Source organism: Octopus bimaculoides, chromosome 9, assembly GCF_046866305.1.
Source record: "Octopus bimaculoides isolate indiv1 chromosome 9, ASM4686630v1, whole genome shotgun sequence".
Classification (NCBI taxonomy): domain Eukaryota; kingdom Metazoa; phylum Mollusca; class Cephalopoda; order Octopoda; family Octopodidae; genus Octopus; species Octopus bimaculoides.
Window position 1 is genome coordinate 23,265,061 of NC_142936.1, and position 19,637 is coordinate 23,284,697.

The 19,637-nt window shown below is 39.3% G+C and overlaps 1 protein-coding gene across 17 annotated transcripts in view; it reads right to left on the reverse strand.

Moving 5' to 3' along the window:
* The window catches only part of LOC106878206 (uncharacterized protein KIAA0825), a 189,652-nt gene that overhangs the window by 152,961 nt on the left and 17,054 nt on the right, over positions 1-19,637 (reverse strand). For 5 of the 17 annotated variants that reach the window (XM_089357278.1, XM_089357279.1, XM_052970492.2 and 2 more), the window contains exon 1: positions 8,403-8,541. The exons of 5 other annotated variants lie outside the window; for them this stretch is intronic. In XM_089357278.1, the coding sequence (XP_089213404.1) occupies positions 8,403-8,419 (17 nt within the window). In that variant the 5' untranslated portion in view covers positions 8,420-8,541. Of the gene's footprint in view, positions 1-7,552; positions 7,949-8,394; positions 8,542-10,842; positions 11,190-19,637 lie in introns of those variants that run through there. 7 more of the 17 variants (XM_089357281.1, XM_052970495.2, XM_089357285.1 and 4 more) reach the window with 5 other exon arrangements.

Sequence of the window (19,637 nt, forward strand, 5' to 3'; positions counted from 1 at the left end):
GGCGTGTCTTTACTCATACATCTGCCTGATAAGGGTCGAACCTCGGATTAAGTAATGTGGCAGTACAGTAATCATGTAAATTGGAGAAGTGTAAGAAAGGTCATGTAATCTGGTTAATTGGTCCATGTATGTTTCTGGGTTTTGTGTATGTATGTATGTATGTATGTATGTATGTATGTATATATGTAATATATATGCAATATAACATATATAATATATATGTAATATATATTATATATATATATATATATATAATATATATATATATATGTAATATATATAGAATATATATATATATATGTAATATATGTAATATATATATATATATGTGTGTATGCATGTATATATGTAAAAATAAAACACACACACATATAAGATATGTTTATATGTTTTTACAAAAAGTACTTGATACAATCACAATATTTGATGAAAGATTCAAAAATTTTAAAAGATCTTAGGAAAACTCAATGACAAACTATTTTGAATGAAATTTTCATATTATGTAAGTGCTTTCACCATTCAATTTTTGAATTACATGACCAACAAAATAACATTTATGTACATATATATATATATATATATATATATATATATATATCATCATCATCGTTTAACGTCCGCTTTCCATGCTAGCATGGGTTGGACGATTTGACTGAGGACTGGTGAAACCAGATGGCTACACCAGGCTCCAATCTGATTTGACACATGCATGTGCAGAAATGCATACATATATATATATATATATATGTAAATAATTGGACTTTGGTTATATGTCTATTAGCATGTCTATTAAAGCACATTCACTATTTGGGCTACCTGATGTCATCCAGAATTATATAATTTTCACAGGGTCTACTTCAGGAAATCCGCAGTGTTTGTTGAGTTTATTGTTAATAAGGGAAACAGAAGATGGATTTAATATAAATCCATCCACTATTATCAACTAAAACTATATATATATATATATATATATATATATATATATATTCATTATATATACATACAACAAATGAATATAATATACATTTTCACTGTATATACTTGTATGTAAAATTTTAATACCCACTTTTAGACAACCGGCCACCCCACCATTTCCAAGCAAGGCAATATTTACCCATACACAAACATATTTTCATGAAACACTGGAAACAGATGATAATGCTTTTATGACAACAATACTCATTTACAACTATTGCAAAGACAAAGGAATACAAAGAAATGCAAATGCATATACCTACATAATGCACATTTACTCAGATATTTTTCTTGATCAGGTGAGCTACTAGCGCAAACCAGTCAATGAGTTGGCTGAATTATATGTAAAGCTATAAGCCTTGTCAGTTCGTTCGGGGTTGCCCTTCTCAGGTACATCTGATCAACAAGAGTCAACAAACTCGAAACATCGATGACTCAGATTCCCAAGTAAGAGCGACACTGAACAAACGGGGTGTTTTCACACCTTTTTACCATAAGGGAGATTTTTTTTCTCGAAGGTAATTGCAGTCTATTTGCCTTTACCAGTTGAAATGTGTGACAAACATATTTCAACTAACCTACATTGTGATTATACATAAACACTGCTTAGTGTATTTACTTCGATATATATACATACATACATATATATATATATATAAATTTATATATATATAAATATATATAAAGACCTTTTTGAACTCATTAGAAAAATTAGATTCTGTAAATACAGTAACCAACTACAGAGAGACATGAAGGAAATAATTAGGGAAATTAACAACTCGAATAAGATCTTCATTAGCTCTGATAAGACAAAAAACTTATATGCGGTTGATAAGGATGCTTACAAGCGTCTAATTTCAAACAGCATCACAGATACATACAAAAAAGATATCGAGTAGGAATAGTCCAATAAGATCGCATATGCCTGCTCCATCATATGACCCCATGCTCACATCAAAAGCACCTGTATCGGTAGTCGTGACCCACTCTGCGTTCTCGCTGAAGAGTGAAGTCTTTCTAGCATGAAAGACTATGTCCTTATCCTGTGTACTGATTTCTATGAATTCGCTTGCGAAGGTGAGGGCTTTATCTAGCAGTTCTTTAGAGATGGAGGCATAAAAATCAACATTATCGAATTGCATGAATCTTGCTTTATTCTTATTCTTAATAGCTTTAAACCAGTTAAGGACTTCTATACTATTGGACCATTGTACTAACCTAGTGGCATATAATGATATATATATAATGATATACATATATATATATATATATATATATATATATATATATATATAATGATATATATATATAATGAGTAGTATAAATGTATAAAAGTCAGTGCTAGTACATAGACTACACACGTTTCATGGCTGAAATAGAACTATATAAAAGAGAAACTGTAGTTGTGGCTGGTGCCAATGCCACATAAAAGGCACCCATTAAACTCTCAGAATAGTTGGCATTAGGAAGGGCATCCAGTTGTAGGAACCAACCCAAATTCAGGCAGGAAACTGATGCAGCTCAGCAGTTCCAGTCAAGCTGTTTAACCCATGCCAGCATTGAAAGTAGATGTTAAATGATGATGATGATGATGATGATTATATATATATATATATATATATATATATACATACATACACACACACACACACACACACACACACACACACACACACACACACACACACACACACAATGGACTTCTTTCAGCTTTGGGCAACCTAGATGTTGTAGTAGTTATCTCCTTCCTCTAAAATTGCTAGCCTTGTGCCAAAATTTGAAACCAATATTATTATTATTATCAAATTTTACTGAGGTCGACTTTGCCTTTCATCCTTTCAGGGTTGATTAAATAAACACCAGTTACACACTGGGGTCAATGTAATTGACTTAATCCCTTTGTCTGTCCTCGTTTGTCCCTTCTATGTTTAGCCCCATCGGCAATAAAGAAATAAATTATTATTATTTTTTTTTTTATTATTAAGGCAGCAAGCTGACAGAATCATTAGCATACTGGGCAAAATGCTTAGCAGCATTTTATCCGTCTTTACATTCTGTGTTCAAATTCCACCGAGGTAGACTTTGCCTTTCTTCCATTTGGAGTTGATAAAATAAGTACCAGTTGAACACTGGGGTTGATGTAATCGACTCATCCCTTCACCCAAAGAAACCATTATTATTAGCATTTTTATTCATGCTGGACAAAATGCTTAGTGGTATTTCACCTGTCACTCCATTCTGAGTTCAAATTCTGCCGAGGTTAACTTTGCCTTTCATCCTTTTGAGGTCAATAAAATAAGTACCAGTTGAACACTGGGGTCAATGTAATCAACTCATCCCTTCCCCCAAAATGGTTGCCCTTGTGGCAAAATTTGAAACCATTATTATTATTATTATTATTATTATTATTATCTAGGCTAGTAGATGGCACTGCTAGTAGATTGTCAGACAAAATGTGACTGTTAAAAAATTATACCCCAGCAAAATAATGAAAGTAACCTGTATTCCTAATGTTAGGAAACACTCAGTCACTTTCTATAATAAAAGCCAAATGAGTAGTGAAAGGTTTGATACTACACTCTTTCACTGACTCATTATTTTCAATTCAAATAATGACAAGAAACATAAATATCTTCTTTAAGCAGCTGCAGTAGAGATGTGTTTCACAGTGCTGTGCTAGTTATCTCTATCTCTCGTTACCTTTGCTAAGTCCTCACTTTTATGCTGTGTGTCTCTGCCAATAATATCAATGTAGTTGAGTAGTTTTTGTCTACTATAAGGCTCTGGAACTCCCCAAAATATGACATCCAATATGGTCTGTTGTTCAGCGCAGTAGTGATGGCCAGTGAGACCTATCATGCAATGAGCAAAAATAGTAGAAATGGGTGGAATGGGTCCATAAATCTCCTCTTGTGGACATGTATTACTTAATGGTTAGGGTGCTGGACTTATGATCATAAGATTGTAGTTTCTATCCTTAGACAGGGTGATGTATTATGCTCTCAAGCAAAACACTTCAGTTCATGTTGCTCCAGTCCATTCAGATGGCAAAAGTGAATAATCCAGCAACAGACCAGAGTCCCAACCAGGGAGGGAATATATGCCCCATGGAAACTGGGAAACCAGCCCTATGAGTCTATATGACTGGGGAAGGATGTTTATTTTTTAATCCTCTAAGCCACTTGTTTGGTTTTGTGTTCACTCTACAAGATACTTTGAATCCTCATGAGAAACCTGGTGTATGTACTATGAAAACATTAATGAAGCTCCTTCTTCATAGACCACATTTAGGTTCAATAGAGAAGAATGGCTCTCTACATGTGCCCTGAAGTCATCTAGCTTTGGTGACTGATTTTCAGATACTTTGAAACTCTACATTAGTGCCTTGCATGTCAGGAGGTCTTTCTTACTGTCAGCAACATAGGGTTTAAGTACTCAAAGTTATTGGCTTCCTTCAGCTGTGTGCCATCAGAATATATCAGCAAATGGCTTTCATCATCATTAATAATCATATAATCATCTTTGCACAGAGAAACAGAGCAACTTCACTTGTAGTATTCTTAAAGTTGCAGTGAGAATGCTGTAGCCATATATATTCTGGTTACATGTGGAATGACACAATGTCATCATCATTTAACATCCATTTTCCATGCTGGCAGGGGTTAGATGGTTTGATCAGAGCTGGTAAGGCCAAGGGCCACACCAAGTTCCATTGTCTGTTCTGACATGGTTTCTACAGCTGAATGTCCTTCCTAATGCCAACCACTTTACATAGTGTACTGAGTGCTTTTTATGTGGCACCAACACCAGTGCTTTTTTATGTGGCACCAACACCAGTGCTTTTTTATGTGGCACCAACACCAGTGCTTTTTTATGTGGCACCAACACCAGTGCTTTTTTATGTGGCACCAACACCGGTATCAATTCCGCTGTGGTGGACAGGTCTTCTTGAGTAGAGCAAGGCACTGGACATCTCAGTCCTTTGTCATAAGGCTTAGCTTTCAGTACTTCATCCCATGCCTTCTTGGGTGTCATCCTTAAAAATTTACAGCCACTTCATCCTTAAAAACATTACAGCAACACAACTTATATTTTACAGAAACATTGTTTCAGGTTTTTCATAAGTGTTTTTTCTGATTCTTTACAATTTGAGTTCAAATATTTCTTGAGTCAACTGTTTTTTTATGTTTATAGGGGTCAATAAAATAAAATATCAAACAAGTAATGAGGCTAATGGCATTACCTCAGAACTGCTGGCCTTGTACCTAAATGAGAAACTATTTTTCTACAGTAGCGCCAAAAATATTTAGTAGTATTTAGTTATAGCCCTCGTATTCTGAGTTCAAATCATGGTGCCTTGCACCCTTCTGGAGTTGATAAAATACAGTATCGATCAAGTACTAGAATTGATAGAATTAACCATATCTTTCTCTCCAAATCTAAGACCTGGGATTATGCTAGAAATCATTATTATGGACTTTGTTACTCAGTCATATAAATGTAACAAAAGGCAGTGAGCTGGTAGAATCGTTAGCACGTCGGGCGAAGTGCTTAACGGTATTTCGTCTGCCAGTACGTTCTGAGTTCAAATTCTGCCAAGGTTAACTTTGCGTTTCATCATTTTGGGGTCGATTAAATAAGTACCAGTTACACACTAGAGTCGATGTAATCGACTTAGTCCCTTTGTCTGTCGTTGTTTGCCCCCTCTATGTTTAGCCTCTTGTAGGCTAAATTCTAGTTGAGTACTTAGAGATGATTAAGTACACTCATTGGTCGTCTTTCGTTTTATGTACATATAATAGCAGTCAACAAAGTGAAAGGAAACATCTGTCAAACTATTATTTCACAGTTAAGTAAGGTTTGTTTTGTTTTTATAGACATATTACCTATAACTTATGTTTCTGGAAATGACATCAAGTCATCTCAGTCTCCCGTGCAATATTTGGCCATGTGCCTTGTGTTAGAAACCATTAATATTATTATCCTTACTGTCCCGCCGACGTCAACTTTGCCTTTCATCCGTTTGGGGTCGATAAAATAAAGTACCAGTTGATCATTGTGATCGATGTAATCGACTTAACCCTTCGCCCGAAATTACTGGCCTTGTGCCAAAATTCCAAACCAATATTATCATCATTACTAAGGCAGTGAGCTGGCATAATCGTTGGTGCGCCGGGGAAAAAAAATTGCTTTACGTTCTGAGTTCAAATCCTGCCGAGGTCGACTTTGCCTTTGGTTCTTTGGGGTCAATAAAATAAATACCAGTTGAGTACTGGAGTCCCCCCAAAATTGTTGGTCTTGTGCCAAAATTTGAAATTAATATTATGATTATTATTATTATTAGAGTGTTACCCATCAGATAATGGGTAACTTTGGAAGTATGCTTTTGCCACGAAATATGGTAAACACACAATAATCGATTTAATTTTTATCAAATTCCTTCGTGCTGATACAAAATGATGAAATGAATGCTAATTTTCAAAAGAAAAATATTTATAATCTTAAAACAAATTTCCCATTTGCATATTTACAGCACTAATAAATACAAGTCATTATTTTCCTAAATTCTATCAACATAATTGCAATCTACTTCATCGAAAACCCCATTTCCGCAAAATTTAATTTTAAAAAGATGTTTTTTTTTTTTCAGAAAGTTACTCATCTTACATCTCTCGTGTTAACTGTCTGTATTTCTTATTTACTCTATTTCTCTGTGTGACTGGCGAAATCGAGCAACATTTATATTGGTTATTATTATATGGAGATCATCATCATTGTATTTCTTACACCCTAAGAGAAGTAGCAGAATTGAATAACTTATAACGGTATTTATTTCTAACATTACTATCACCCGTGATATTTTGACAACATTGCTGTCAATTCCGCTGCTTCATTTCGCGAGAGCGCGCATGCCTGCGGTGATTTTCTTGTGTGTAGATTCTTGAGTGGAGGGTGTTACACGCATATAAAACATTCGTGTGTTCGTGTGAATGTGTACACAAACACACATATATATATACATACACATATACATATGCACACATACACATATGCACACACACACACACACACACACACAGAATGAAAAAATTAGAGGAAAACAAAAATTGTCAAGATGCCATAGGAGGTATAAAAAGGTAACAAATATTACATCGTAATTTATCTTGGCATGACGTCTACTACTTTTGCATGAGGGAGAGGTGAGGAGACCAGAGACGTAGAGAGATTGATGCGGTTTGTCAAAGACAAGTGACGTAAATGTAATGAAATGGCTCCAATCAGGAATCGAAACCGTGTTGCATACAAACACGCTGAGGAGACAATTCCACTAAACAGAGAAATAGCTGATAATATTTATACATTGTTCAATTAATTAATGGTATGGAGGAAGAAATAGCAGAACACCAGAAAGAATTCTTACTGTATCTGATTCTGTTCTTCGCTATTCTGAGTAGAATTTTGATATTGATTCTTTCTTCACATAATTTGTGTGTGTGTGTGTGTGTGTGTGTGTCCTTAACTCGAAAAACAAAACAAAAAAAAAATCAATAAAATATATCGCAAGTTTAAATCCTACCTGTCTGTCATGTGTGTCCAAGGTTCAGAAAATAAAGCACCAAGAATGTATGGAGGCTTATTCAAGCAACTGAACCGATCCTTGCTTCGTTAGAAATAAGAAGAAAAAAAAATGGCTCATTGCCAATCTAATGGAAATCTATTTCCAAAGGATAGGAAGAATGCATCCGCACGCGCGTGTGTGTGTGTGTGTGTGTGTGTGTGTGTAAGAGAGAGAGAGGTAGAGAGAAGAGAAGGATATAAGACTGTGTGCATGTATATCACTGTGTATGGTTCACGGGTACTAGTAAAAGCAACCTTAGCAACAAATACCCACCACCCAACACACAAACTACATAAAGACTGTGTCGGCTTCTTTCACTCACTCACATTTACCGGCTGTTTTCCTAAGGAATATATTAGAACCAATAAAGACATTATATAGAATTACACACACGATATATATATATATATATATATATATATATAGTGTTTCGGTAGTATCAATTTTGTTGCTTTTATTGGTTATCAAAAGAAAAAGAGAGAGATGATTTAATAAATAAAGATTTATGTTTATGTTGCCTGAAGGATTTGGACGTAGCGAAAAACTTTGAATAGTGACAGAGTAAATTATCAACTACGAACGAATAAAATCTACAAAATTGTGTTGTTCTTGTTTCCCCCCCCCCCCTGCCGTTTGTATCTCCAAACATTATGTGTGTATTTATATATGTGTGAGTATATATATATGTGTGTGTTTTTGTTAGTGTGTGTGTGTGTGTGTGTGTGTGTCTGTGTAATGCATACGTCAGTGGCTGATAAGACAAAATGAAAGAGAAGTTCAGTAAATAATAAACGACAAACCTGCTTACAATATAATATTATCCATGATAAAAAGATGAAGATTTCGGTGAAATGAACTTATTCGATAAGCAGTAAATCGCGATATAAATATTACACATTGCGATATAGAAAGATAAGCGACATCACCGGAAGTCGACTATGTTCATCAAGTGAGCGAGTTACGTCCCTTTAATATTATGCTTTCGATTTCATATCTTATTAGTGACATGCTTCTCTGGAGCATCTGAATATTTTTATCTTTCTAACATAGGAATCGGAAAATTTCTTATACTCTTGATTCCTTTCATGGAATTGTTGATAACTTATTGACTCCCCACAAATTTCTAAAATTGATAACTTTCTGCATTTAAAAACAATTTCTTCGTTTTGTGCGTGTCATTACTGCTGTTTTAATAATATTTAAAGGAATTTAATGAAAATACTTGACGAAATTGATAAGGATAAATAAAAAAAATTCAGTCATATTATATTGATATAGTTGGAATATTAAATGTGAAATATGTGTCTGATGAATATTAGTTATTGCATCAATATTAAGTTTTAACCTTAAATTTCCGCGCTTTTCTAGACTCAGTTCGCTAATAATTCAGCACTCTTAATTCCCCAAATTGTTTCAGGTGTCTATCGAACTCTTGGATAGTCACTTAGACGTCTTAGATCAATACTGACCACTTTGTCAACCTCTGTCCTAACGTGATGGACGGGCCGTGATAAAATAATTGCGATCTTGGAGTTTAACGTACCGCTTTTACTATGATATATGGTTGTCATATTTTAGTGACATAAAATCTTCAGCATCACCTTTCAAGCTTTTGCTGCTTTGTTTTACCTATCATAACCCAGAACATTAGCAAGTTTACATTATAAGCAGTAACAGTAAGGCGACGAGCTGGCAGAAACGTTCGCCGTGCGAAATGCTTAGCGATATTTTGTCTGTCTTTATGTTCTGAGTTCAAATTCCGCTGAGGTCGACTTTGCCTTTCCTCCTTTCAGGGTCGATAAATTAAGTACCAGTTGCGTACAGAGGTTGATCTAATCGATTGGCCTACTCACGCAAGATTTCGGGCTTTGTGCCTAGAATAGAAAAGATTATAAGTAGTAGTAGTAGTAGTAGTCCTTTCTGATATAGGCACAAGATCTGAAATTTTGGAGGACGATTCCATTACATGGACCCCAGTGCTCAACTGGTGCTTATTTTATCGACCCCGAAAGAAGGAAAGGTAAAGTCGACTTCGGTGGAATTTGAGCTCAGAACATTAAGACGGACGAAATGCCGCTAAGCATTTTGCCCGGCATGCTAATGATCCTGCCAGCTCGCTGCCTTTTTGTTCAAACGGATAAGAAGATGGAACATAATAGGCCAGATATTATAGTAATGGACAAAAAAAATCGAATATGTATACTAATCGATCCATCATGTTCATTTGATACTAGGATTGTGAAGAAAGCAGACGAAAAATTAGAAAACTCAAACCTTTAAGATATGAGATCGCGAGGATTTGGAACATGTAGTCTGTAAGGATTGTATCTGTCATAATTGGTGCATTAGGGACTGGGAATTATGAAATAGACAAATGGATAAAGAAGATTGAAATTAAGTGTCCTGTAGAACTTCTACAAAAGGTTTGCATCTTCGGGGACACAGATCATCAGAGAGATTTTGAGCACTTAACATCATATGGATGCCTAAGATTTCGGGTAGTAACCCGTTACGCACATAAATTCTACCAGGAATAAAATAAATCTTCTTCTAACTTTGCCACAAGGCAAGCAATTTTAACGGGAGGAATTTAGTCGATTACATTCCCGAGAATATTAACAAGTTGAGCGTATTGCTCACAACGCTCAAGTGTACAACATGTACCGGTGATTATATTTTTTTGTACTCTAGGCACAAGACCCGAAAATTTTGCGACTCCAGTACGCAACTGGTACTTAATTCATCGACCCCGAAAGGATGAAAAGCAAAGTCGACCTCGGCCGAATTTGAACTCAGAACGTAAAGACGGACGCGCTAAGCATTTCGACAGCGTGCTAACGTTTCTTATTTCTTTACTGCCCACAAGGGGCTACACACAGAGGGGACAAACAAGGACAGACAAACGGTACGTAACTGGTACTTAATTTATCGACCCCGAAAGGATGAAAGGCAAAGTCGACCTCGGCGGAATTTGAACTCAGAACGTAGCAGCAGACGAAATACCAATTTCTTCATTACCCACAAGGGGCTAAACACAGATGGGACAATACACACATGCGTGGACAATTAACACATGATAGAATGGAACAATGAAATTAAACAATGATGATGGGACGGCCACCCCAGCCCCACCCCGGGGCGGCCGCGTTGTTTCAATTATTTCAACAGCTCTTAATAGTTCCTTTCACAGTCTTCGATAGTTCTTTTCAAAATTATCTCAATAATTTATCCAAAATAAAACTACTCACCATTTTATATAATCTTTTATTTCCTCGTAGTTCACCACTGGAGCGCTGGGTTAGAAATTCATCTCGGGCCCCAGTGGGTTTATATCTGTCGGGAAATCCTCTTTTGATTTTTTTATACTTTTCTTTTTCTATTAAAATCCATCTCGTCTCCTTATCGCAACCGTCCGAGAGGTCCACTTTGACAATGTCTTTTATTTTGGATATCTTCTTCTCTATTTTTTGTGTGTATCGATATGACATCAAATATATTCCGTTCCTATGTACCTCCTGCGTCTGTATGTCTGTTCTTTTTTGTTTTTGTGATTCTGTACTACCATGCGTCTGTTCTTCTATATTTCGTTGTGACTGTATATCTGTGTGTTTATCTGTCTGTGGGTCTGCATGTTTGTGTGACTGTAAGTCTGCATGTTGTGTTTGTGTGTGTGTGTTTTCAGGTTCTGTGCTTTTAGGTTTCTGTAACTCTGCGTTATCTTCTACGCTTCCGAGTGTATGTATGTCTGTGTGTTTATGCATCTGTGTATCTGTCTGTCTGTGCGATTGTGAGACTGTATGGTTCTGTGGTAATGTTCTGCTGCTATTATCCTCTTTCCTCAGTGATCCCACTTGATCCTGTAATTTGTATTTTTTCCCTTGTTCGACTTTCGGCGATGAGCTCCTCCTTTCTCTCTTCCTTGATTTAGCTTCCTCAAAATCAGCTCTCTGCTCCTCTTCCTGTGACTGTTTCCTCTATCACGCCTTCTTGCGTTTCCATTTCTTTGTTTTCCATTATTTCTGGGCACCTTCTTCTAACGTGACCTCTTTTACCACATTCGTAGCACTTTGGAGGTCTCCCCTCCAATATTATGTCCAGTTTGTCCTGGTTAGGCAGTTCCAGTGTCTCCGGTATGTCACTGTAAACTTTCTGACTTGCTATAAAAAGTACATTCAATCCATACCCCCAGCAATTTATTTGTTGGGTTCTGCTTATCATAATTATCCATACATCTTCTTCTCTTTCAGGAAAAACTGCTGCCATTACCCATTCCAACTCTATTTTCGGTGGGATCCTACCCACTCTAATCCACGTTGGACGTCTACCCAACTTATTGGGAAAGAGCATCCAATTTCCTTTGGCTAGTGTCTTATTGGCGTATTTTTTTTTGCTGCCTCCTCTGATACAAATGTTATTTCTACAGACGCGTATGTCTTGCCTCTTGTAAAAAACGACACATCTTCTTGCAATTCCTTCAAACACTCCTCCACCTCCTCCTTCGTTGCACTCTCTATTCTTTTATTTTTCCTTGAAAATGATTTATATAGCACAACTCCAATTTCCATTTTCGTCTTTTCCTCCTCTGATGGGGTTAACTTTACGTTTGGCCCCAACTTCTTTATCATTTTGTTATATTTTTCAATTTTCTCAGCCATGTCTTCATTCCAATGTATTTCATATTGCTTCAGCAGGCCTGAGACGACGGAAGCTCGACTCCCGTCGCTGCTGTATACGTCTTCATTTTCTCCATCTCAGCTACGCCCACCAAACAATCGCAGAGAGTAATAACACGTCCGACCAGTAAACTCACGGAGACGAAATACCGATTTCTTTATTACTCATAAAGGGCTATACAAAGAATTTTTAAGACATCACAAAACATAAAGACAGTACAAATGGCCAACATAAAATCGGGGTAATTAAAATAAAACGATAATATGAAAGAATGAAAAAAATGAGGCGCAATGTCCACTCGATCCCCGAAGTCGGGTGGTTACATTTATCCAGTTTTTCACTTTTACGTTCAAACACTCGCGTTACCTTTCTTCCATTAATCATTGTTACGTCCGTTCTTAACAACTGCAAATAATCAGTTCTAGTGGGTGGTGTCTCCACCAACCATATCCGTTTCGTTATTATAATTTCACCAAGTTCTTCTATGCGCTCCCAGTAGCCTTCCTCGGGTATCAAAATGCATCTTTCAGCACATTTCTCTGGCATTTTCACTCTTATTACTTCTCCCAACCTCTCGACCCTTCTCTCCATCTGCTCGCAATTCTCGTACTTTATCAAAACCCCCTTGTATTTCACATCTTTATCCGTTCTCTCCTCCTCTTCTTGTACATTATTAGTTTCTGGCTTTTTTATCTCTGTTTTGTTTTCTCTTGACCGTTCCTTTGACTTATTTTTCCTTCGCTTTTTAGGGTTAGTAGCTCCATTTTCGTTCTTCTTTGTTTTCTCTGTTTCACACTTCTGTCTCTTATTTCCTCAGTGTGGTCTACAATTTTTTCCTCCTCTGCTTGTGCTTTTTCTTGCTGTGAACTCATATAGGGGGCATTTGGTCTTCATATGACCTCTCTCCCCGCATATATAACAATTTGGTTTTCTTCCCTCGACTACGACATTTCACGTTGGATTTGCAGATACGTACTGTCTTTCTGGACCCAGAAGGTAGGCTGGTCGTCCTAGATGTGACACACGAAAGTAAGCAGTCCCTCAGGTTGGTGGCTGTCTACGCTCCTAACGGACACAGGCAGTCGGATTTTTTTCGGAACCTGGAGTACTTTCTATTGACGTCTAAAACCATAGTATTGTTAGGGGACTTCAACACTATTCTCGATGCGCGAGTTGATAGTGTAGGCTCCGCTGATAGGAAAGGAAATTCTTGCCTCAAAGGTCTACTAGAGAGCTTTAATCTAGTAGACCGTTACCGACTGGATGAGCCGAGCGTTCCACAGTGGACGTGGAGTAATAACGACGGCTCACGCAGATCGTATATAGATAGAATATTTGTTAAGGAAAGAGATAAGAATAGTTTTAGCTGTCCACATTTTTGCATTGTGCCTTACTCGGATCACAAACTTGTGACGTGCATATAGATAAGTGTCATAGACAGGGACCCGGGTATTGGAAAATGAACAAGTCTATTTTGACTTGTGTAGCTTTTCGTACCCGGATTAAGGAGTTAGTGCAGAGGGCATTATGTGGCACCATCATTAATAATAGATGGTGGCACGCCCTCAAGAGAGCCATACGACTTGAGTTCATTAGATCTAGCAATCAGCTAAGTTTAGATAGGACTAGAATAGAGGGTGACTTAGTCAGGAGTCTAGATGAGGCAATGGAATCTGGCACCGCATCCAGAGTGACGGCGGCGAGAACGGTCTTGTATCGTCACCTCAATGCCAAACATGAAGGATGCCGAGTCAGAGCTAAGTTACGCGCTGGGAAACGAGAAGGTATCAACGCAGCCAGATGGGCTCGCCATGTGGAGAGTCAGAAGGGCAAGAAGTCCTGCATTGGGTCTTTAACTGACGGGCAGGGACGCAGGATCTATGGACAGGAGGAGATGCAAAAGGCCCTTCACCAGCATTTTGCTCGGGTGTTCGGGGAGAGCGGTCCGCTTGGGCGTGGGGAGCCCTTAAGGGACTTCCTAGCTGGCGGGCCTCGACTCTCGGCGCGCGAGGCTGAATGCTGTGAAGGCCTGATCACTCCCGCGGAGGTAAGAGAGGTGCTGGCCGAGTGCGCTGGGGAAAAGTCTCCGGGACTGGATGGTCTGCCCTACGAGTTTTACCGAGCAATGCCGGACTTGTTTGGGGAGATTCTGGCAGGCGTCTATGCAAACTGGCAGCAGAATGGGAGAATTCCCAGTTCTGTAAGCCGGGGAGTTGTGACGCTGATACAGAAGGACCCAAGCAAGGGGGATAGCATTAGTAACTATAGGCCCATAACTCTACTCAACGTAGAGCTAAAGATTTTGGCCAAGGTGTTAGCTAAAAGGTTGACGGCGGTCGTGGAGAAGCTTGTCGGGAAGGCACAGACCTGTGCAATCCCAGGCAGGTCGATCCAGGACAATCTTCACCTTCTCCGCTACACCTTAGACAGGGTTGGGAAATTAGCCGGCAAAGGAGGGGCAGTGGTCCACTTAGACCAAAGTAAAGCATTCGATAGGGTCGACCATCGGTACCTGGAGGCCGTCCTCGAAGCGGCTGGGATAGGCCCGGGCTTTCGCGGGTGGATCTCCGCTATGTACAGCGGCATTAAGTCCACCGTCCAGATAAACGGTTACCTAACGGAGCCGTTTTCGATCAAGCGGTCTGTTCGTCAAGGGTGCCCCTTGTCTCCGGTCCTGTATGTTTTGGCCCTGGAGCCATTGCTGCGGAGGCTGGAGAAGTTGGGTGGCAACCCTAATGAGATCGGATGCGGTAAGTTTACTTCTGCGTATGCGGACGACGTCACTCTCATCGTGTCTGAGGAAGCACAACTACCTCGAGTAGAAGATGCTCTCCGAAGATACGAAGCGGTGGCAGGAGCAAAAGTTAACAAGGACAAGTCCATCGGTCTGCGCCTCGGCACCTGGAGGAACAGGCCGTTATCGTCCAGTGTCGTTGGACACTGGACAGATGGTCCTGTTAAGTTGCTTGGAGTCTGGTTCGGTTCAGACTCACAGACGGAGAAGAATTGGAGCGAGGTAGTAAACAAGGTGGAGGCCATAATCCGGAAGTGGTCCGGGCGGTCTCTGTCCTTGAAGGGTAGAGCGGAGGTGGTGCAGATGTTTATAGCATCTGTAATCACCTACCGCCTGTCCGTTGTGCCTTGCCCCGATTTTTGGCTAAACAAGCTGGTACGACTCCTCTTCCGCTTTTTGTGGAGGGGGGGAAAGCCACTTGTGAGGCGCTCCGTATGCTGCCAGGAACCGCTAAAGGGTGGTTTGGGGATGCCCTGGCTAATGATGCGCAGACATGCGTTGAGGCTGAGACATCTCTGGTGCCACCTGGAGGGTGATAAGGTGTGGAGTCCGTTGGCGGAGGAGTTCTTGCCGCGACCGGCCTCGCTGGAACGATTTAAACCCGGTCTCATTAGAAGATGTAATCTGACTTTATGGCAGAAGGAGTGCCGTCAGGCACTCTGGTCTATCCACAAGACGGGCAAGGCTGGCTGCGGGAATACCACCTCGGTATTCTACAGACGGCTAGTGGAGGAGAGAAACGATGACGTCTTAGGAGGGGCTCTGGGGTTCGACGAGAACCAACTCGCCAACCTGTTTCGTAAGACCTTCAAGCCAGAGTACTTGGATAATTTCCAAAAATCTCTGACTTGGCAGAGTTACAGGAATGCTCTACCTGTTCGCGAAAAGTTATCCAGGCACGGTTTAGCAGTGCCACCGACATGTCCAAGATGCGAGCAGGACAGTGAAACTGTCCAGCACGCTCTCGTACATTGTCGGAAGCTCTCCGGCTTGATGATTTACGTGGAACACGTGTTGTCGCATCTGGGACGAGTACAGCTGTCGGCTGAGTCTATGATAAAGATGATACCGCCAACTGGACTATCAAATGAAGGTGAGGCTTGTTTTCTCTGTACGGTAGCAGTATTGAAAGAGTGTATATGGAGGACGAGAATGGAAGGCATCGTGACAGGGTCCTACATATCCGGCCCTGGATTGCTGTTCTACTTCAGATATCACCTGAAGAGCAAGATAGGGCTGGAAAAGAGAACCCTGTCAGAGAAAGTATATGAACGAAGATGGAAGGAAGTAGTGAAAAAGGTGGGTGTAAGTCACCCAAACTAATCATTGAGAAAATAAAAGGCAAACTGCTGGGCCTTATAGGCTGCCGGGTTGAAAAACCCAATCTCCCCTTCTTTTTATAGACATACATGTGTGTAGGTGTATGTATGGGTATGTGTGTGTGTGTGTGTGTGTGTATGTATGTATGTATGTATATATGTGTATATATATATATATTTATATAGATGTGTGTGGGTATGCATGCATATGTATGTCTGAATATTCAAAGTCATCGTTTTTTAAATTTTATAAAAACATCGTAAAAAATTTTTAAAAAGAACTCATACATTTTGTACATCTGTTTGTATTTGTCTTTGTATCATCTATGTAAATTAGATCCATAGTGATCATAATAAAAATTTTACGACATTTAACGTTTTCTCGTCCTCCACTTCCATCTGGTAGGGAATTCTTTCTATGTCCTCGAATGTGGCAAAAAGTCACATTTCGAGTCCAAATCTCCACCATTTGCACACTTTTGATTTCGCCACTGGTCCCAATTCCGGCTCCTCCTTGGTTGCAGCCAGCACTGTTGCAACCAACCACTCTGGTTTAATTTCTGGTGTAACTCTGGGAATACGTATTTTCACACTTCTTCCTCTATAACTTGGTAGTAATGCTATTTTTTCACTTCTTAAAATGTTGGTTGCATGCTTGGTTGCCTCTTCTATAGTGGTGAACCTCACCTCAACCGTACTTTCTTCCTTTGTTGATGTACGTGGCTTCATTGACAATTTCACCTAGGCACTCCTCGATTTCCTCTTCCGTCACCATTTCAATTTTACAGGTTTCTACAGCCTGTGTACGATACACAACTGTCCTCAGAATTTTTTCTTCTTTAGTCTCTTTTGGGGGGCACAATTTGTAGGAGTCTCCCTCAACTTCTATCAAATTCCTGCTTTTGGTCACCTCCTCCATATCCAACTTGATTAACTTGGTTTCTAGCGGCACTGGCTTCCTCACCGCAGTGGCCTTGGCGTAGCTCTCCATACTGGAGACACTACCACTTGCCATAGCTGGGGGGGGGGAGAATGCAGCAGCTCACGTGAAACGTAACCGTAATAATTCCACAAAAATCACAATTATTTACCGAGACAGTTTTCACAAAGTGACACAAGAGTATTCCAATAATTCACAATAATTCACAGAGCCGTTATACCGCGAAGCAGTTCGTCCGGCGTGCTAACGTTTCTGCCAGCTCACCACCGATGATTATATTGAAAGGGACGCAAGGATGGTCTGTTAAAAGCAAAATAAATAAATAAATGAAGGAAGGAAAGCGGGCTGAGATTGATGAATCAAAACGTTCTTCCTCCCATTTGATATATACTTCTGTAGCTGATCGCTACAGGATGTAACGGAACTTTGACGAGAAGGCTGCCATCTTGAGTGGTGGGTCACCAAAATGTATCGACAATGACTGAATGAGGAGACGCATTGGAGAAATGATTAAGGAACAATATTAATTAATGAAAATGGTCATTTATCTTATATGAATCATAATTTTATTACACTTCTTTTCATATATGAAAACATGCATGACAAAAAGGAAATAACTTGAGAAATAGCGTCGCTAAAATCTATTTTAGCCAAAATTAATATTAACTTATTGTTAAACTAATTTAAACAAGTTGGTGAAATAAACATCAAAGTTGCTTTGCCCCATGTTGAAACTGTGGGAATAACTCAAGTGTTGCAAACTGTTCTGAATCCATCGGAATGTCGGAAACGCTTCCATATTATCAGGAGGTATTTCATTATCACAAATGTTTCGCTCTTTAGCCTGTACGCTTTGCCTGAGTGACGCCGTGAGAACTGAATTAGTTTTCGCCCACAGAAATGTTCCACCAGTAGTGTCTTGTCAAACACAGCCACCTTGAACTGGTAGCAGCTGCTATGTTTATCTCCTTGGTGGCTTTGTTCACTTGTCTGGACTCCAAACCAATATTCAGCTGGAAACAGCGCACCAATCTAGCCGGAAAGCCACGGCAGCCGATTTCAATAGGAAATGGGATCGCGTGCTATCCCTTGACAAGTGTCTCGTCGACAAAGTCCCGAGTTTTCTTCAACTGGTGAGAAATGTCAAGTCTTTCCTTCCAGGATACTGTGAATTCAGCCATGATAATTGCTGTTACATTCCTGGAGGACAGGAACAATGTCTGGTCGGAGTGATGTTACCGCCACCTCCTCTAAGAAGACGTGTCTATCCTTCAGGTACACTGGCATCTCTCAGTCTGAGACTGGATATAAAATAAAAAGCGCCTTCCTTCTCTTTGGCACCTTGTCACTTTCTCTTAAAAGTCGGTACCTTTTGGGCGCAATGGCATGTTTGTTGACCATAATCCTCTGAAGGTCTATCCATTTGGCAACTTCTGTAAAGACCTTGTCGCGCTTTCACTTGTATCGGCCTTGTATCAGATCCCTAGGTATCGGGTCAAAATTTGGATCAGGTTGCAACGAGTTGGTTCATACCACTTGCGGAATAGGTTTTCCTCTTTGTCCAATATTTAAAGTTTATTTAGGGTTGGCATGAAGTCAGCGACGGAACACATGAGGAAGGACATTTTTTCAGTTATCAGTACGCTTGAGTTCCCTCCAAGACAGTGAATGCTGGAATCCCACATACAATTCAGCTTCCATTTCACTACGAAAACTACTCGTTGCAAATGACTAATATAGAATTTAGATTTAAACTTCTTTCACGATATTACAAGAATTTGTATTACAAAATTACACACACATAAAAAGACATATTTCCCTCATTACTGTGACGTAGAAAGGGCTTTCAGGGCCCGAAGGTGAAAACACTTTTTTGCGCCCTCACTTTTATTAATAAGTATGCTAGAATACAAAAGATTTCGCCGCCTCCACCCCTAGGTGCGTCAGGGAACACACCCTCGCTACACTTCTGATTCTTTCATTAGAAACTAAACCTGAAGGTAAAGTAAATCGTTTTCAATTTCTGCTTAAAAAGCGGAAAACTAGGAATGAGATCTGCAGGAGATATAACTGCTATTTTTAGCATGTTGAGAGACTGAGTACAAAAGGGGTTCTCCCGTTAGTTGGTGTGAATGTGTGTGTATTTATGTGTGCGTTAATGTTTTCGGATTCTGCTTTCATAATTTATATCAAATATAGTTTCCAGAAACGGTAGCGTGCAATGGGTGATATTTTCTTCGTAACTCCAAGTTCCAGAGTTCAAATTTCAGTGAGGTCGACTTACTTTTGATCTTTATCTTTTGTTTGTTTCAGTGA